Source organism: Styela clava, chromosome 7 (genome assembly GCF_964204865.1).
Source record: "Styela clava chromosome 7, kaStyClav1.hap1.2, whole genome shotgun sequence".
Lineage (NCBI taxonomy): Eukaryota > Metazoa > Chordata > Ascidiacea > Stolidobranchia > Styelidae > Styela > Styela clava.
The window spans coordinates 10,550,386-10,571,349 of NC_135256.1; the positions used below are offsets into that span (position 1 = coordinate 10,550,386).

At 33.5% G+C, this 20,964-nt stretch overlaps 2 protein-coding genes across 8 annotated transcripts in view; one reads left to right on the plus strand and one right to left on the minus strand.

Annotated features, from left to right (window-relative positions):
• The first annotated feature begins 1,347 nt into the window (after window positions 1-1,347).
• Window positions 1,348-8,036, plus strand: LOC120327897 (uncharacterized). The gene is made up of 7 exons (XM_039394259.2): window positions 1,348-1,827; window positions 2,270-2,406; window positions 3,337-3,482; window positions 4,093-4,235; window positions 5,394-5,541; window positions 6,298-6,492; window positions 7,201-8,036. Exons 1-7 carry the CDS (start codon window positions 1,598-1,600, stop codon window positions 7,318-7,320), a joined length of 1,119 nt encoding a protein of 372 aa, XP_039250193.1. The 5' UTR covers window positions 1,348-1,597; the 3' UTR covers window positions 7,321-8,036.
• Window positions 8,037-8,955: 919 nt separating this feature from the next.
• LOC120327893 (kazrin-like) overlaps window positions 8,956-20,964 on the minus strand; it is a 40,315-nt gene continuing 28,306 nt past the window's right edge. For 6 of the 7 annotated variants that reach the window (XM_039394252.2, XM_039394249.2, XM_039394253.2 and 3 more), the window contains exons 5-17: window positions 20,675-20,811; window positions 19,550-19,720; window positions 18,659-18,755; window positions 17,549-17,803; window positions 16,692-16,754; window positions 15,211-15,313; window positions 14,224-14,317; window positions 13,495-13,613; window positions 12,680-12,914; window positions 11,742-11,844; window positions 11,437-11,602; window positions 10,798-10,933; window positions 8,956-10,407 (exon numbers count right to left, since the gene is read on the minus strand). In XM_039394252.2, coding sequence (XP_039250186.2) covers window positions 10,330-10,407; window positions 10,798-10,933; window positions 11,437-11,602; window positions 11,742-11,844; window positions 12,680-12,914; window positions 13,495-13,613; window positions 14,224-14,317; window positions 15,211-15,313; window positions 16,692-16,754; window positions 17,549-17,803; window positions 18,659-18,755; window positions 19,550-19,720; window positions 20,675-20,811 — 1,757 coding nt within the window. In that variant the 3' untranslated portion in view covers window positions 8,956-10,329. The remainder of the gene's footprint in view (window positions 10,408-10,797; window positions 10,934-11,436; window positions 11,603-11,741; window positions 11,845-12,679; window positions 12,915-13,494; window positions 13,614-14,223; window positions 14,318-15,210; window positions 15,314-16,691; window positions 16,755-17,548; window positions 17,804-18,658; window positions 18,756-19,549; window positions 19,721-20,674; window positions 20,812-20,964) is intronic. The other variant, XM_039394250.2, reaches the window with a different exon arrangement.

Consider the following 20,964-nt stretch of genomic DNA (forward strand, 5'->3'; position numbering starts at 1 on the left):
GCCTAAACTTGTCATTCCGAAGCAACGAAACGATGTTTGACTATCGTACAATAAAGAAACAAGGGACTCATATGAGAAGAAAAAGGAGCTAAGGAGAGAACTGGCGATATAATAGGCGAAAGCGATATAGCGTACATAACAATAACGGGACATTACATAGTAGTTGGATGTTAATCTGGTAAGACTCTGCTATTGTAGGTCGCCTTGGGGCAAATTCCAAAACGTACAAGTTCAAACCACATTAGTATTAAGTTTTTTTCACAAAATAATCGCCTCACTTCTCGACTGGAATATGAGTGTTTGGGCTATCATTTAGAAATGTTAATGACGGTCTGCTCACTTACAGTGACTGCTGCATGTGGAATAGAGTCGTCTAGTAACAAATGGATATACAGATAGATACCTATATAAAATTCAAGATTGAATTTCAGGTACCTTTCTAGATCTTCAAACGACACATCGGGACACGCGTCACACAAAAACACAGAGCGTTCATTTAGTCCCATTACAATTTCATTTTTGTTATGAAGTCAATTCTAAATATATTTTTACCGATTTTTATTTTAATCAGTGTTAATTTAAGTTTTTATACATCTATAAAGACCAACAAACGAAAGTATCGCTGAAATTTATTGTTGTTTTCAGTCGTATCGAAATTCGCAGTGCAGCGTTGACGAAGAATATTATTGCGTTAATATTTGCGCAATATCCCTGCGACATTCCCATTTGATTCTGTCGGCAGCCATAGAATCACACACTCTTACTGATATTTATTTACTTGTGTGTCTAATGTTATTCTCTTCATACTGTTCCTATCTTTTTATACTGCCAAACTTCAAACTATACTAGAACAGGCTCGAATATACGTCCTAGAGAAATTAAAAAAATACACACAAATCTGAATGTTCTCAAATTATCTCTACTTCTATGCTTTATCGCTTACGGAAATTGTTTTAGATAATATTTTCTCTATCGTATTGCCAAATGAAGGGTTTCATAAATACTTTTTAAATAAATTTATCACAGTTAAGTTCAGTTATAATTCATTGTTTTAAATAATCATCTGTGTGCGATTAAAAATTTCCACAGTCATCGCTCAACCTAAATTTAATTTTCCATACGATATTATAATATATTGCATATAGTATATGCCATATACTCTGCGCAAGCAACTTGAATATATCAAAGCCCTCGCTAAGTGCGCTGTTTTAACTTAATCCTAAACCAAAAACATTAAGCAATTTCCCAAACATCGAGCATTGGCCATGGTTGAAAGGGTCGCCTGTAATATGTACTTTTCTATAGATGACGTATGAACAACAAAAAAGGGTGTAAATCACACAGTGCTATAGCGCCTTTCTATGGCTGGACAGAAAAGTTGCAAAATGTATTTTTTGGAAATAGTTCTCATACACCACCTCGCGAGTATTTCACATAATTTAAAAACGATTTAAATTAAAATATCTAAAGGCCAGTCAGGCAAAGAACTTAAAATTGGTTTTTTGAGTCTCCAAGAAATGCAATAATTACATGAGATGACCTTTTGCGAAGTTGAGGTGACATTTATGACTGTTGAGCTTTTCTAAATTCTGCAATTATGAAAGGTTTAGTGTCAAATGGGCAAGCTACAAATGACCCAGAAGCTGAAATATTGGATTATTCACTTGTCAAAGCCAATACCAAGTCACTTTCAGTAGCTTATTTACTCTGTATTTTCTTTGGAATATTTGGTCTTCATCATTTCTATTTACGTCGTTTGGGTTACGGATTTACCTACACAGTAACAGGTGGATTGTTCCTTGTGGGATGGATTGTTGATATTTTCAGGTGATAAAATTATTGTGATGTTTGAAAGACAAATTTTGAAATTATATGTCAGACTTATTATTAGTTTATTCATGCCATTTCACTCAAATGAATAAACCTAATTGGTTGTGAGACAATCTCAAAAATGTTGAAGGTCCAATTAGTATTTACATCAAATTGACCTATATTTTCAATTGTTTTTTTTTTCAGACTTTTTAACCATGGTTTAATTGTTTAATATATCATTTGTTCAATTCGTTGATACAAATTATTTTGATTGTATTATTATAGCGAGGAATACAATTACTGAATATAAATCATATTTTATAATAATAACCATTCGATAGAACCGTAAAAGTTTTGAACCCTAATCAACCGTAGTGGCATTTGTCATGTTTGTGCAATTTCCAACTCATTGCATCTTTTATATTCATTCATGTATTTCCCATTGATCTTGTCGCAGGTTGCCATCGCTCGTTCGAAACACAAATGATAAAATTATTCGATCAAATCGTGATGGAGTAAGTCTAGATGAACTTGAAAAGGAAAGACATCTCTCAGATGCATATGTTATGTATCTTCCTCCATTTGGATTGTTAGGTGAGAAATTAAGTATATATTGAAATGAGATGTGAAACAATCTATGATAGCATGACAACTTTTCCACTTTTATGTGGAGCCACTTGCTATGAGCAATTTTTAGATACATTAATGGGAAGGCTGGGGCTGTAAATGCTATTTACCGTACTCTTATCTGGATGTTGTAAATTTGTTATTGCTCTTCATACCTTACAAAACGATTCTTTAAATCTTAATTTGGATTATTGCAAGACATTGATCCTCTGTATTGGTAAACCTTTAGATTAAATTTTAGGGGTCTGGTATAGTATAGCACCACAAGTACTTTAAGTGGGCGTGGCATTACCCTTTTTTACGTATATGTTATCCTAACCCACACCTGACTTTGTCATCCAAAAATGATGTCAGAATCATGTTATAGAGCTCGGCAAAGTATAGATGCGATCTCCCGAAATGGCGTCTATTTCATCTAGAGCACTAGGATAATATGGTGAAAAAACAAGAGGGAGTATGACTTTTTATACAGGGTAGCTTGCCCGATCCGGGTGAACGTCTGCGTGTTTCGGATGGCTTATCGTATATTTCGGTGGGCCCTGGTACATCACTGTGACGTTGTAATGATGTAATTTCTGGATGACGAAGTCAGATAGAGGCTAGGAATGACACATGCAAAAATTGTTGTGCCACATCCATAAGAAGTTTTTGTGGTACTATACTATATCAGACCCAAATTTAGTACTTATTAATAGACTCTAGAAAGAAATATGTGATGAATTACAATATATGATTTTTTAATTGGCTTACTTTTTCGAGCATGCTTAAGTTGACAGAAACCACATTGTAGTAGTTGGTGATCAGTGTCTAGCCTTGTTCATTGCTATTTTTATATTTCCGGAGATGAATAATGGCTCTCCATCTAATTTGATGGTAGTTGTATTATTTAATTTTCAGGGTTTCATCATTTCTATCTCAATCGATTTGGCTTCGGAGCTTTATATTTCTGTACATTTGGGTTACTCGGATTTGGATGGATTCTAGATTTCTTTCGAATGTCTCATCTTGTTGCCCAGGAAAATAAAAAGCATCAAAAGGCATTGGTAGAGGATTTTATATTTTGCCACTTCTCTTTATTGCTAGCAATTTTTGAATAAAAATGAATTGAATTCATCAAATAAAATTTACTGTTTGAACCCTGGTGTGATGTTACCATTCCTACTAAAGTTATTGGTATTATTTTTTTACATTAGAATTTTTCTGAATGGGAAGAAGGTACTCATAGCTTCCTACCGTCTGTTTCTTCCATGTTTAATTACATTTTTCATAAAATATGGCGTAGCATAAAAAAATTATAATTTCAATTAAAAATAACTATTCGAGTGGAAAAAAATAATTGCCATCTATCTCCTCTCATAGATACTCACATGTGACCAAACATGTTTCTGGTTCACTATGGCATATCAATTTATCAACTTACCTTCTTAGATGTAAAATTTAACAATATTTATAGATAAAATAGCATGTTAATGGTAAAATTCAATAAAAATTGAACAGTTGAATTAGTTATATTGTTTGAGCGTGGCTTTTGACTTCTGTTCAACTTTCCCATTATAAAATATATTTCTCAATCTTACAAATTTAGATCAGTAATCGTATGTGATAGTTCGCTGTAGTAAACTGTATTTTCAATTTTTGAAAATTGATATCCAGAACGATGCTGAAAATCAAGATGGAGAAGGAGATGCAGAAATTCCAAGAAAACCTCTGGTTGTTAGAAAAAGGTTGGACGATGCGATTGTGATGAGTTTTGGACCTGTTGGAATACTGGGATTTCATCAGATTTATCTTGGAAAGTAAGTTGAATCAGGGATGACCCCATGGTGGGTCGCGAAAGGGCACAATGGGGGTAGCGGTACCCATTATTGTCTGAACGTAGACACTCTTACTCCTTTTGCCTCCGCTTACCACCGGTATGTGTGTGGAATATCTTTTTAGACAATAACTTATGTTAAAATAAATTATCGATCAAATTTTAAAGATTAGGACCCAATACTGAGTCCCACCTTTACCTAAATAGAGCCAAATTGATCTTTTGTACGAGAATATGCAAGTAAATCCACCTCATTAATGTTCCTGAGTGATGCGAAAGACTGTGTTGTGTCATTAGTTATTTTTTTCAATTGTATTCGTTTTCAGGTATAATAAAGATATGATATGCTTGTAGTTTCGAAAGTCATTGGAATATCCAGTATTAGTTACTCTTAATAAAATACAAATTTATCATTTGAATTTTTTAATCGAAAGTCTCTTTTTAAAGGTAAAGTTGAGTTATCGTAATGAAGTATTGCTAAAATGTAAGTTACATATGACATGCTATAATATGATGTATAATATATAATGTGACTAATAGGCAATCTAACATACCAGATTACTTCCTGTCTGGGTCTTTGTAGAATTGAGATAGAATATTGTGGTCAATGGCTGATACATTAAGCTAAGTCTTATTCTTCATGCATTAAATGCCTCGTATGGTGGTTACAATTTTGCAGGATGAGTAGGCTATGCGAGAGAAAGTTGCTTACTCTTGTCGCAACTTTCTTTGGATACTGAACACAACTGCTGGTCGGTTACGTCTTCCTCCACTATTCAAGCGACCCACCCACTTGGCACGACCAAATTTTTTGTGACCCACAGTAACCTCAATGAGACCAATGTGCTTGCATATTATCGCTCAAAAGATTGAATCTTGGCTTTCTTTTGGTGATGGTGGGTTCCAGTATCGGTTTCAAATTGCAACGATACTTTCGTTTTAACAGAAGTTGGTGTCGAAAAATATTTTTCACACAGATAAGTGGAGGCAGAAGAGTAAATATGGATAGTTCTGACAATATTGGGTACCGCGACCCCCATTGAGCTTTGAACTGGATCAGAAATAACATAACTAGGAAGATTGTGATACGGACCTCTTTCTATAGCCTTCTGATTTGACTTTTTTTATTCTTTTTTTTCAGTCTTTTACTCGGTTTCATATACATAATTACCCTAGCGAACTGTGGAGTGTGTTGGATTGCCGATATGTTGAGAATACGACAACTTGTTCAAGAAGCAAACAATGAAATTGATGCTAAACCTGGAGGAATGAAAAAGAATTCATTACAGGCAAAGAAAATGATACTTTTTAATTACCGGTATATTTTATCAACATTCGTGAAAAGGGATAGTGTCAAATTGGACTCATCCATAAATTTTTAATTGTTTAGTAAATCTAATTTTTAAGTTAGTATCCAAATACATTCAAATTACGGACCATGAGAGGCGCTTTAAATCCTTCTCAAAAATCGATTGTGTGCCTGATGAGCCAGTGCGGCTAATGTATGGATCAGGTAGTGCTGTATGCTTCATTGCCTGTGCTCAAAGTCAAACCAATATCGATTGCGCCTTATGTAATAATAAAGGATAGGATAGGATTTACATATTTATCCCGGTGGAGAGGAAAGCCGATAAGACGGCTTATCCATATGGCGAACCACGGCCTCTCGTCCGGTTACCATTCCAAGTCGGGTATGGAATTAGTTTTACTGTATTGTTTGTTTTCGGAAGCATGGACTTGGTGGTGGAGGAAGCCGTAACCGACCAGCGGTTACGTGAACCACCCAACGACGGCGAGGAGTCCAGCAATCCTCTCGCACATAACCATCCCTGCATGGGATTCGAACCTGCGAACCCACGCAGAGTAATTAGAGGTGCGGTGGCGTGCGTATTCCTAACGCTTAGCCCGTTGAGCCACACCGCGGGTTGTATGCTGGTGTGCATTATGGTCCGTGAATACGGTAGTTAAACTTGGAATATGTAAATATCACTACAGTATTTTTGTTTACCAACAAAACTTAATAAAGTATGCATTTTATTATACAGGCATACTTGTTATGGCTTCCTCCAGCTGGATTGCTTGGTGCACATCAGTTTTATTTGGAACGACCATGTTCTGGGTTGCTGAGATCTGCAACATTGGGTTTATTTTTGTTTGGATGGATATATGATTTCTTTAAAATCAATCATTGGGTGAATTCTCACAATCAAAAGCAGGAGTTACAAGAACGAGTGACAGAGGTCAGTATAGTGTATCATGCTTGATTGAAGGATAAAACTTTTAAAAGGAATGTTATCGAGCATATCAGGGTTTTTCAGACACTTAACTTGTGAATTGCAGTTGGGGTAGTAGGCGCTTTTTGATGTACACAGTCTCAAGCATCTCGACTAGGGCTGAGCATTCTTGAATCGAATAGTAAGTTATCCAAATTGATTCATACGAAAATTTTGAACTGTCATCATATGTTGGCAAATTTTTCAATTTTAAAGGAAGCCATAGTTTTACAGTGCAATTCTGACGTAAGGAATATTTTCTTCCTAGTGAGTTATCGATGAAACATGTTTCTTACTGTTCATGACAACTCGGCGAACTGACTGCGTGATGGATTCTATGTTTTGAGTAATTTATGCGCCTGGAGGAGACATTACAATAGAATTAGAAAAGTCACATACTATCATTTATCTTCAAAGTATTTGAGATTTGATTCGAAAAAATATTCGATTCGATTCTGAAATCATCAGGTGTTTGATAATGCCCAACCCTATTCTCAACTAACACCCAAGAAACTAGGTAACATTAGAATTAGATACCATTCTAGGGTTGTCCTAAAACCAGTTTTGTATACTACTAGCGCTTCACACATTTTATGGTCAGTTCCATTCCCTGTTTGCCAGTTGAGTTTCGTATGTCACTCCTATTACTAGATTCAAGCACTGTTATATTTTCAGATTGAGATGCAAGAGTCAACTTCAGATAGTAGATTGTCATCTACAACATCATTATCAGAAAATATGGGAGGTTATGATCCTGATATGATCAATCCATTTACAAGATATTGTTGCAGATGACGAGTCAGAATTAGCTTTTGTCACAGCCAATGTATGGTATCAGGGATAATAACAGAGATGCCCATGATAAATTAATTTTGTAGGAGTTCGGTTGGTGTGTGACTTATGCCTCATAACCTTGATCAGTAGCCATGACAAATTTCGCTGTTTGTGATTTCATATGCTGACCTATATGCATCTCCGAGATTCCCAGAGACTTGTTTCATTCCAATTTAAATAATATATAACTATATATATTGCTACTGAATTGAATGCTGTTTGTTTTATTTCTGATAATGACACAAATGATTTAATATGCAAACAATTTAAATAGATGTGAGTAGCATTTTAACTTTCTTTTTTTGCTTATTTAAACCACTTACCTATTTTACGGACTATAAAGTGATAAAGTTAAACTCTTGCGGCTTAGTCCTGAATTTTGTAGCATTATTTACATCACTCGTTATAATTTACAATGAGGAGCATTACTCTTATTATGTTTATAGAGTATGTTACTGAAACAGACACAACATTTTGTAATGTATAATATATAAACGCTTAGTTTTCATTTTTATATCATGGTTTTCATGACGGTCACAAAAGGAATCATTCATTTTTCTAAGTTGTAAATTGATTTTTTACAGTATTTATCTTGCACTAATCAATCTTTTTAACCTTGATTTGATGTATTATTTGAACAAACTTATGCAATAAAATATTGATTCTTTATTGATGTAGATTTTGTTTCAATAGCATCTCGCTTGGTAATAGTCGTGTATGAACAGATGACTAATTGTTGTAGCAGATAATCTCAGATTTCTTTGAATTTGATTCACTCAAAAACTGGAGGTGCATATGAAGCAAGTCAGTATGTTATTGAAAGCTGGATGATATATCTTGCAGCACGGTTCCAGTGCCTGTTGTAATGACTGGGATAGAGATACTAACTAATGCTAGCGAGTAGCGACATCAAAAAAGTTCATTTTTAGTGCACTTGTCTTGAGTTCGTGAAACTGAGCATATGAAGTGGAATTTGTGCTAAGCTCTGGGCTTAGGGTACATAAAATGCTTTGGCAGAACTCTATTCATATGAAATGATATTCTTACCAGTAGGATATGGCATTGATTCGGACACCCCATTGCTATTATTTTGATTAGACTACATTTGACTATTATTTAGCTCATTGTCGAGCAACTGTGGTTGGTGACAGCTCAAACTGAATATATGGTTACTGCAATAAAATACCCAACAGTGCAAAAATAGCTAAAACTGAATATTTCACTATTCTGAACACATTATAACTTGGGGGCAAATTAATGCGGAAAATTACATGAATCAACATGTCTTCACATCTAGAACGACACAAACACCATGGTCATGGATTCCTCCAGTCTTGTTTGTTACCGGTTGAAGTGTGTTTCAATCTGCTCATCTAACAGCTTCGAATGCTTAATTTTTCTTTTACTATATATAATCTAATGAATTTCGAATGTATTTTAATATTTGATTAGTTTTGGACATCCCTGATACCAGGACTAATTTATTCAACTCTCCCTGTTCACTGACACTTCAGTTTTTCAAAAGTAAATTTTGTCAGACCCAATAATTTATATACCGGAAAAACTACACTACAAACCTAATACCCATCATACATGTTTCGCATTTGACAAAAAATTTATTAGAAACAAGAGCAAAAAAAAAAAACTGAGCAAGCATCTTCGTTTATCAAGATCATTCCTAAATAGGTAAAACTAAGAAACAAATAAAACCAAGCTTCAGCCTGTGGCAGTAACAGTTTGTTCCACAACAATATCCAGGCGTAAGACACTAACCATCTGAAAAACATCCGTCCCTTTCCGACTAGGACAATGCACATTCTATTGCGCAAGCAAGACTTTTAATTTGATGCGGTATTTAACAATTATGAAATGTATTCAAGGTTTTCACATACAATAAGCGATATTATTAAAATTCAAAATTTCAAGAAATGGGGGGAAAGATATATAAGAAACCCAGCAGATTATCAAAGAAATAATAATCCTTGAATTTTCAGTGGAAACCTATAAATTTTTTTGACTAAATTTTGGAACCCTAAGCCAAAATTGCAAATACCGTCATCATTGACTTACCTAAGTTATGCTATTCCGAGTTGTCAAAATTCACAACAATCAAGCTAAGGCGACTTTTTATCATAAATTATTACATCTAAGTCCTTAACATTGATTGACTTTTGCTGCAACAAAAACAATGTGCTCTTGCTTAAACAAAAAATCCAGTTTGAAGGAATACAAACAGACCTTAGCAATAAATATTGCTCTCTAGTACACACAGTGGATACCTTACATGAGAATAATTGAGCATGACGTTTAAACAAATTTGAAATAAAAATACCAAAATTCATTTTTTTACACAAAACTTAAATCTATGAAGATATTAGTAAAAATCATTCATGATGATACAAAATAAAAATTTTGACAAAAAAAAAAAATTTCAAATTTTATCTGAATGCCATGTATGGATGAAGCTTGTTTACCAGGAATAAATTAGCATTGGGATCTTACCGAGCATGGGCTGTAGGTAAACCTACATATGTGAAACTGTTTATAGATGGCCATGCTTGATTGTTGACTGTCAATTCAAACACTGCCCAAACAGCGATAAAAAAATCTTTAAATTAACCCTTCATGAAAATTCAAAAATAAGTTTCAAAAAAACGCAACATTCCTTTTCAACCAACTCTATAATGAAATTGAACAAATATCGCTAAATTTCTTTAAATGATATTGTAAATAAACTTCATGTCATTGTCATTTTTTCAAAAAAGTCATGGTGAAAAATTTAAAAAAAAAAAATTAAAAGAAAACGAACAGCTAGGAACTTTGCAGTGCCATGGAATTCTGGTATTCTCCTCCAGTCAACAATGTTTTGAAACAAATTCTTCACAAAATGGCTTTCTGCTATTGATAAAGATAATCTATTTCAATCAATGGCTTTCAACATCAGCAATAAACAATATTTCATCCATTGCTTCATTTTGTCTCACGATCAGTACCATTAACCATATGATAATCTCTACCCAAATGACGTCCAAACGATCGACTGATAGACTAAAAAAGAAATAAAAAACTTTAACTACACCATTGAAGAGATTTTAAATGGTAAAATTATGAATCTCATCAGGAGATACAATTGCTGCGCTAAGATGACGAGAAGCAGTAACAAAGATGACGAGAACCAGTACAAGCAAAAATATTATGAAAAACTATTGAGTAAATTCGATTTAGAAATAACATTCCGTGAAATTCTAACATTCACACAAGGATCAAAAGTAGGAAGAAAACAATTCATAATACGGTGGTTCTCAGACTTTCAGGATTTGTGGCCTTTATGCGATACATTCAATAATAAAAGTCTGCATTTCAGTCCATTAACCAATTCATGAATACGAACAGGAAAACAGCAATGAATGAGAAAAAATGTAATAAGGCTCAACTTACTCTTAAACTCCTTCGTGACCTTCTTGTTTGGTCGGTTGATCGGATGAAAGAATAACTTAATGACCCACCACGTTTTTTGAGAGACGATGATGAAGTTGTGTTGTTACTGAGACCGTTCTCTTCTTTAAATGTCTCCCTAATCAAGTACAATTTCACAATAATTTTTTGTATAAAGGTAAGAGATATTATATAGAGCAGGAGTGCCCAACCTCACGCCCCCCCCCCCCCCCCCTTCCGACTTACTAAAAAGGTATTTACTAGGATATTTTGATTGGTTCATTCCAAATCCCTTCATGATCAAACAACTCATGCACGAGAAAGGGAAAACACCCTGTGACTATTAATGACCTTCTCAGATAATGTAACTTATGATTCTTTTTCCTTATAGAGGATAAAACGAAATCAATTTTTCGCCTAGTAGTGTAGCCCCCTTAAAATTGAGGTCCAATGGCCCCCAGACGGTAGCCACTGATATAGAGAAAACTATATAACACTATATCAGACGAGGCTGCACCAAACAAAGTCCTGACAATCATGATTATTTCCATCCCCATTAGGTAGCTCTGTGCGAGTGTCTAAAATAAGTGTCTGAGCCCATAGACAAGATACCCCAAATAATAAATAAATGTTTTCAGTCACCTTGCAGGTCGAACTAACGCATCAAACTCAGTTGCCAGATGTCGCCTGAGTATTGTTTTTGAAGAAGGAATTCCGAGAGCAGTGGCAAGATCGTCAGAATTGAACGATGTGTCCAGAACAAGTAACGCACCATGAACACCACTTTCACGCAAATTGAAGGCATATTCTACAAAGAAAAAATGTCATCGGTAAAATCAGCCAATATCAGAAATTGATAAAGCAACCATACAATCATAGATATATAATACAAACATGTATTATTCATGATTATCTATTATCTAATCAGAAAATCAGCAATAATATACCTTTGAGATCAACAGATTTGGCCCATTGTATAAGTCTATTATTACTCCATACAACAAGATCAGCATCACAGGAATGGCACATTTGTCTGCGTTCTTCCAATCTCTAAAACAGATATAACAACATTAAACATACAGTCCATGAACGCTTTCCCCTACCCTTGACCCCTGAAAAATTATCTCTCTATTTTACCATTGCAAAATTTCCAATGCTTATTTTGAGTGTTTCAGCGCTCACAAACTGGCTTACCTATTCCGAACTAAAACATTAAACAATATGCCGTTTACAGGTATTAATAGCAAATTTTGGGTTAGGCTACTTAAATAAGGCAAGATCGTACTGAGTGGAACTAATTATTATTTAAGACAGATGGCAGTGCATCTAATAATGTCAAATTTACATGAAATAAAGCTTTTACAGATTAAATATTCTCACAGTAACAGGAAATTAAAATTCCTGAAGCCTGTAGCAATGAATTCAATGCACAACAGGCAATTATGATATTTTTCCTCAGAGTCGGTAAAATTTTTTTATTGCTAATAGTAGTACTAGTTCTCACATTTTTATATTGGGCTAATCCAGGGGTTCCCAAACTGGTGTACATGTACCCCTTGGGGTAGGGTACATTGGATTAAGTATAAGGATATTCTTTCCGTAACTTCTAATTTGCCCTAAAATATTTTATCACTGGATGATAATAATTTGAAGACATCAGTTTGGCAACAGAAAGTCACATTTTCTCCTCAGTAAAAGCTACAACTACTGATTCTACATTTGCAGTTCAAATGACATATTTTGACCAATCACAGTTCGCAAAACAATTTTGGGGCGTACATGGATTGTCCAAAGAGTACCACCTATTAACACTGAGTTTGGGAAACCCTGGGTCAATCTTTTTTGTTTGCTTCCAACCAGTTGAGAATACTAGTACATGGCATACCTGTTTGTCAAAACCAAGCATTGATAGGAGTTCAATTCCTTTGATTATGGAATCCTGATGCCTCTTGCTGTCTATGCCGAGATGGCGTTCGAGATCTTTTCTTGTGAGACTGTTCAATACTCGACCATCTACAAGGTTTTCTCGGAACTTTGATGCGTATTGAGATAGACCCACGTCTCGCATCCAGTGTTCACTAACCCACCAATGGTCAAGCTGACCCGCAGCTGACATGGTGCTGTAAGATTACAAAATTTTGGTAACGAGAATGCAGGAGAGTGCTTAAGTTTTGGGCACGCAGCTCAAATGTTATTAAAAGAATTGGACCGAATGTCATACAAACATATTCCCGTGAATAGAAAAAAGTAGCAATATTGGAGATCAATACAAATCCAACTCTTTTTCCATCTCCAAGTGCTCAAAATTTGAAATTGATTTGCCTATTGGTTGCAGAGCAAAATGTTTTTTTCTAAATCGATAAACCTATAAACCTAACAAGAACAACAACAATTTAGCAAAACGTTCCATGGGTTTACTTTTTGTCCAATAAATTAACATATAAAATTTATTTTGTTTGAACTTTTGTCATTAATGATGGAACATGGAAGATAGTGATGATTTCTCTGAAAGTTTTCTAATAGCGTAAGTCCCCGTGACTGTGATCTTTAGATATTCTGAATTCTGGGCCAAGTTAGTTCCACATTCTTAATTCTTTGATATGCTTGTCAAATCATAGGATGGAAAGATTTTACAAGTACTACAAATACAAATAAGATTGTAATTTGGTTATTTCCTTCCAATAATTTATTTTAACCTACCTTATAGTGACCGCTGGATTCTGGAATTCATCTATCGCATATTTTAATTTTCTTTTATGTAATGGATTTGTTATATAAAGACAAGTTTCTAATTCATCTTCCGTCATTCCGAGCAAAACCTAAAAAAAATCAACATTCATATGGTTATACATCACAAACTGATGCCTGGGCTAATGAGAAAGTTATGGTCAACACTCAACTGACTTAATGGTAACATTTAGTGAGATGTAGTGGCATCGAGCTAATAAATAACTAGAAATCTCTAACAGCAATAGTTAGAAGGTGGGTCATTAAAGTAATCCAAAAATATTCAGCTTTAGCAAGAAAAGATAAAAAAATATTTGAAATAAGCTTCAAAATTAATGATATTAAATTTTAAAATCTGAATTTTCAAACACAAAATACTGTTTTTTTTATGAAATTTACTTTTTTGGAGAATAAAGCTGAATTGCGTCAATTCTGAAGGCATAAAATTTGACATATTTCATGAATTTACTTTGCATTTGATTGGCATAGAATATTAATAAGAAGTACTCGGAAATCTAAAATATCAACGGATTTGAATATTAGCATCCAAAGTAGGAACAAAACTATATAATTCAACAAATTAGGAATTTGCTGCATAATTGAAATTTCAAGTCAAAATATTGAATTTAAAATGATTCTAAAAATGTCATGTTTATAAGACTATTTATATATTGCCCATTCCAAATAACAATCAAAACAAACCTTTCCGCTTTTTACATTCTCCACACATTCCTTGGTATATTGTGACATATGCATCACCAATTCTAACCAGACTTGAACAGTGTCCGCTCTCCACCTGAAAAATTGAATCAAATTACCCTTTCAAGCTAAAAACGCTGCTTAGCCTATTGGAATCCAGTGAAGTGTTAAAAAGCTAATCTAAATGGTAAATACTGGGTTAAATTGCCGTGATGCTATTGGCCCATTGCTAAACAACGACAATTTAGCTACACAATCTATATGTACAATTCATGTCTTAAAAGAACAAGAGAAGTACAGTTGCAATGATTTTGAATGGTTAGATTTGATGATTTAAAGCAGAGGTCGGCAACCTACGGCCGGCCCGTGGAGTAATACAATCCGGCCCACGACGCTTCACTGAATTATAGTAACAAAACAGCCGTTATGATGATTATATTCTTTAGACTAAATTATATTTTAACCCAACAAGTATATAATTCACAATTACTCGTTAAATGAGACTATAATTTATGGCAATTATAATTAGACAAATGGCAACAAAACGCAGGAAATGTATCACCGCTTGATTTTTATTATAAAAAGTATCATCCGTTCGGTGTTCAACTTTCTGAAAATATGTGCGGCCTGCCAATGACTTGCAATCCTTCATTTTGGCCTGCGAGCGACAAAAAGTTGCTGACTCCTGATTTAAAGTTTGGTTTAAAAACATAGTTCATAGTTCCTATCCCTAGTATTGGGCCCCAATATCTTTTTCGTACCATGAACGACTGTAGAATTTAACTCTAGCCATTGAGCAACTCCAAACCATTATTCAGACCCCCATTTCCCAGTTTGACAATGACAATTTATTGACAATGTTTTGACTCCAATTACCACTATTCAAAAGCCAACTACAACTGCAAGGAATTTCTAAATACTACTATCTATGAGTGTAACTGGGTAACTCAAACTCCCATAACCCTGGATGATGCTCATATCATTACTTACTTGTGCATTGGCAAAATTTTACTTTCATCCATAATTTCTTTCTTCTCGTCGTCCGTTCGATCATACAATGACATTCGACTTCCAGATAGAAAAACATCGGTGTCTGAAAATATATAAAAACACACTTTTAGTAATTTGCACTCGCACTTCATAACCACGCTCAAATAAAAACTAGTAACTTTAAATGGAATTTGGTGTTTTAGGTATTGTAAGAATTCAGGTTATTATAATATCTGCATTATCTATCTGCTTATCGTATCTATTATCATGGTTATCAAATAAAAAAATATTAGATAAGGCTACTCAAAATTGAAATGATTTTTGTAAGACTTTTAAATAATAAAAATCACGAATACGCCAAAAATTAATCTCAATGAATATTGAAATAATAAAATCATCCATATTCATAAAAATGTGATGCAATGAGAGATGTTTAAATAAATAACCTTGTAATATGAAAGAAAAATCATTAAAATGACATTCTGTTATTTAGACATCGGGCACAAACAAAATAAGATATAAAATATTAGTATAACCATGCAAATCCATGCAAACTATAAATATCACACTGTTGAAAAATGAATAAATAAATCAAGTAAAAAACGATTCATAAAAACTGTTTTGGTTTGCCTGCAATTTATTTCAAATACCACAATGTGGTTTCTGACATAATTCGACAAAACTTGAAAATTTGAAAAATTAACCGAAGTGGATATTTATTGATTGAAATTTGTTTGAAAGCTGAGTCTTCGGACCTTCTAAACACTTTACGAGGTATTCATTGATGTAGATATATCAACAAACATGTATAGTATTATAAAGCAGGTTTAAAATAATCAAACAAAATAGACAATATATAAATGAAATATGACTGCATTCTTCAAGAAGGACTGCAAACAAATTCACAATTACAAAATAAAATAATGTTAGTAAAAATTATGAAAACCAATAATAAATAAATAAAATAAAAACAGTCTGGAAGACTTCATACTGATATAAACATGACTTGTTCCAAATAAGCTTACAAAAACGCTTGTTGTTCACGGAAGATTCCTACCATTAGTAAAACAGCGCACATTCACATCTTTGAAAAAATTTAACTTGTTTTATGAGAAGAATAGGTGAACTGCTGATCACAGAAACCATTTCAAATTTCTGCATAGCCTATTCATCTAAAATTAGGGCATTAGCTTCCCCTGATTGGAAATACTATATTTCAATCAAGGATCATCTTTGAAATACCTTCGAACAATCAGGAAGTTGACCGAAAATTAGAGTCAAACGAAATTTCGGACCCCGAGCACTCGAGACAAGCTTGCAAGTCGAGTGCACGGCCGAGTAAAATGACACCACTTCCAGCAAGTCCATAAACAGGCAATCATGCAATGAAATAATCAAAATTAGTATCATTATGCACACACTGGGAAGCATTCGTATAAAGGTATGGAATGAACTAAACAGTGAACACTTTTGAAACAAACCTGTACTGTACGATCGTATAGACAACGCTGTATTTCTGGGAATGCTAGAAGGTGTTCCAGGATCTGTCATGGGTTAATTAATTAATAAAATTTGAAGTTAGATGGAGGGATGGTTATATGGCCCCAAACGCCATTGAATGGCCTCACATAATGGGCTGTCATTTCACAGCAGGTTTTGCAATTAACCCTGCCATAAAAAGTGGTTGAAGTCCTTGGGATAGCCTCGCCGAGACGCAAAAGCAAGGAGGCAGTTTAGTGAAGATTTGCATTATATTTTGCATTTGTATTAATATAGCAAAAGTTTATTTATTTAAATTATTTTATTGGTTTAGCCTAATGCAGGACTATGCGAGATGTTTTTCTCATAGTTTATCAAAACTTTGACCATTATTACTGTAATATTACATACCTAGTGAAAATTCAGTTTATCCTAGTTGATAAACTATCACAACTCTTAATATTGGAAAAAGTATAAAAAGATGTTATTCACTATAATAATAATCACTAATAGTTAGTTATGCCGATAGTGGTTTGAACTTTAATATTCCAATTTCCATTCTACATATGTAATATAACTGATAAATAAATTTAGGTACCATAATTGGCTATTTCCCAGTTCTAAAAATATTTGAAATGAAACAAAAAATTGCAAAAAAATAAAATAAGAATTCATCAGGAATTGGGCATCCTATTACAAGAGAAAAGTTCAGATAATTTGAAGTCTGAGAATAATTTTGAAATTTTTACCCAGTCAATATCACCATACAAGTAACAAATATAAAAGCCTTGATAAAAAGCACCAACCATACATTCTACCACCGGTATTATATCGAAAAAACAAAGAGGCTAGCACTTACTGCTTATATCCAAACTTTTCCGATTCCTCGCACGTCCCCATGCTCTTGATAATGAGCCTGATAATTGTGTAACAAGTTTGGTCCTCTTCCGATTTGGTTTTTCAAGAGACGCTCGTTCAATTGACGCTTGACCATTACCGACACCGCATACCTCCTCGTTTGAAGACGAAGAATATGGAACATTGGAAAGAAAAGTACGAGGTGATGCGGGAGAAGCAATCAGGTCAGCACTGTCGATAGTCAAATTGTTATCAACTGTAAAGATATAAAATAACCATGTTAGTGACCAATTAAAAAATCATATATTGAATTTGGATTCTCAAAAAAAGTTCATATCAGCACATCACAAACACCAATAACTAGGTTTGTTTAAAATGAATCGGATATTCGAATACAGGCCCACTTAAAATTGGTTATATTTGATTTTGCTGCAGAAAAACCAAATGGGCGTATGTCACACTTTTCGGGACGAACTTTTTTGATCTTCCTTTAATACCAATCATGGGCTATCTTTTGGCCTGGGTTTCAAATGTGTACCTGTTTTAGTTTTAATTTTAGATAGTGCCTTATGTCCATTTTTAAGTTTGGTTGTACAGATCTGTAAATCACAAAAATGCAATTTTCTCAAAACCTTAAAATGTGACACAAGCCAATTTTGTTTTGCTGTGGCGATTTAGTAAATTTTGCATTTTGGGAATCACTTAGAACATTTTTGTTTTAAAATTTGACATTGTAAGCATTTGTGACCTTATGGTACAACTAAAAATAGACCTAAATTTACTAACAAGTGTAATGACACTGTAAAAAAAAATATCAATCAAAACAATGTTTATCTCAACTATTCTTCATTAGCAATTTAAAGCGAGTATGTCAGTTTCTGATTATATGTTTTTGTTCAACATGACTAACTTAAAAATATTCATTATTCCATATTCGACATTATTACATTCATATGTATTCAAAATAGCTAATTTTCGTATTTTACTGACACACACCTATAAAATCTAATCGTAATATATAAATGAAATGCCTGAATGCTAAATTCCCAAAAAAGCCATATTTACAAATTCCCAATTCCCAATAACATCAATGATTAATAACAGTTTTTACCAGAGAGATTTGTAACTTTATGGTTTGCATATTCATCACTATTACAAGATCTTCTGTTTTTAGCTTGTATTTGTGAGGGAGAGAGAAACTCGATCGTCTAAAAAAAGAAAATGAATCATCAATTTGTGAAATTGGCCGTAGAGATAAACACCTCAATATATACACTGAATAAATAATAGACACCTATGTATTCAGATAATGAATAGTTTTGGAAAATATCACCACTTTATCAAAATAAAGTGAAATTGTTTTGCATCAAAACCAGTTTCAACTCAGCTAAATCATGGTAGCCTAAACAGCATCCCATGATCAAATTATATTCGTATCCCCTCACTGGCCACATGATTTGAATTTTTATCAATAATGCTGGGCAATTCCAGGAGTAAATTGTTTGTATCAAATTCATTTCTCTCAAATTCTTCAATTCTAATTAAATTTAGTGAATAATTTTTGGGTAATGAATGACCTCATTAGAAACAAATTAGACAGTAACACAGTTAGGCTTTGTTGGGCACGGAATAAACTTCTAGAAATAATGTGCTTCATTTTATTATCCATTTTGCTTCGATAAACAGAGTAAAAGAAAGAGTGAAGCCAAGAAAAACTGGATTGAAATGATTTTATGAGTAATTCTGCGGACTGCAAAAGCTTATAAAGTACAATGTGCGCTCCCCCCAAAACTTCTGGCATCCCATTCGAGATCGTAATGAAATGAATAAAAAATAATCTCATACACAACATGGGCTAGACTAAATACAATACCACTACATTTGAAAAGTTCTCCATATTACATATTTGTTTTCGTATTATTTTGATAAGAATGCCACAAACAAGAATGGATTTTTACCATTTTAGGTTGATTTTAAAAAAACTACAGCCTCACAACTCTACCTGTGATAATTCTGTTTCTAAATCACGAATTCTTTTATCTTTAGAGACACATTCATGTCTTAATGATGAGATGATTTCTCCAACTTCATTGTTCTTGTGAGTCAAATCATCTTTTTCATGAATAAGTCTGCTTTTGTCTTCTTCTAATGAAGCCATTTTGGCTTCTTGTTCCTAAGAATACCAAAGTTTGTAAATTAATTTCAACCAAGTTATATTTTTATTAATAATACTGTAGATGTTCAGATGATTGAAATAATTCAGCCAAATGTTGTTTGAGAGCTTTAATATTTTCAAAGTTACGGCATGGCACGTTTGATGTTTCATCTAATTAAGATCTATGTAAACGACAAATTTTTCGGTATTGTTTTACAAAAATTGGAAAGAATAATGAACTCGAGAATTGAATACTTCAATTTTATATTGAAATGTAGATTCAAGATATATTCGATTGCATTGTTCAGCACAAATCAATGGATCTTGAAACTACATTTGACATTCGCATAGAATCTTAAGCCGTTTTAAGCAGCACTTAACACAATCGTAGTCCTGATCAACAAACTGGGTTGCTGCGTTAATCGAAAGTACTTGAACAAGCACGAAAAACAGAGCTTTTAAAAAACTTTAGACGTCACCCCACTTGACAAACACAATAAGATAAACTCTGCCGAAACCATACGAGGTCTAGACACCGGATATTCTATTTTATTTCAATCAGAACTTGAGTTTGACCTATTTGATGAGAAGTCAAAATACGGAAGTTGTGTTATTTTTCGAAAAATTAGTTTCCAACAGCAGACAATATTACATAAAAATCAGTCATTGTCATTATGTCAAGCTTTTGTTTTTTGTGCTAAAAGGTAATGAACATAACACTGAATTTGACATTGTTATGGTAAATCAACATGGACAAAATAGTCAGAAAAAGGCTGTTAGAAATTAGTAAACCCCATGAAAGCATTGCCATGTACCAAAAGCATACAATATTGTCATGTAATAAAATACAATGAAATTGAAAAATTTAGTTGAAATAAAAATATTTTGGAGGACCTATGGATCGTTTTGCGTAAATTGTCATTGTTTCAGTAGTGCTTGGAAAAAATGCTCTACAACTATTCTTTTACGTACCTGCATTTGATTTTCATATTGTCTGATGAACGATCGTAATTGTTCTTCTTTTTCATCAAGTAATGTGTGGAGTTCTTCAAGTTGAATGAAAACATCTCTTTTCTCATCTTGTATCAGTCGCATGTCGGTCATCATCTCTGTAAACAATAATTTTTATATGCGCTTTACTTTTAAAAAAACTCAGAAAATACAGAAAGGTGAACACCCAGCTTGCCACAACATCTCAAACAAAACACTTAATTTTCCAATTTTTCTTTATTAAAAACATTAGCATTAGTATTGATCAAAAA

Excerpts from the sequence above, each read along its gene's own strand:
- LOC120327897 (XM_039394259.2), top strand. The coding sequence starts at position 1,598 with ATGAAAGGTTTAGTGTCAAATGGGCAAGCTACAAATGACCCAGAAGCT. Across the intron at positions 1,828-2,269 it reads TGGATTGTTGATATTTTCAG|GTTGCCATCGCTCGTTCGAA; the intron begins GTGATAAAATTA and ends ATCTTGTCGCAG. Across the intron at positions 4,236-5,393 it reads CATCAGATTTATCTTGGAAA|TCTTTTACTCGGTTTCATAT; the intron begins GTAAGTTGAATC and ends CTTTTTTTTCAG.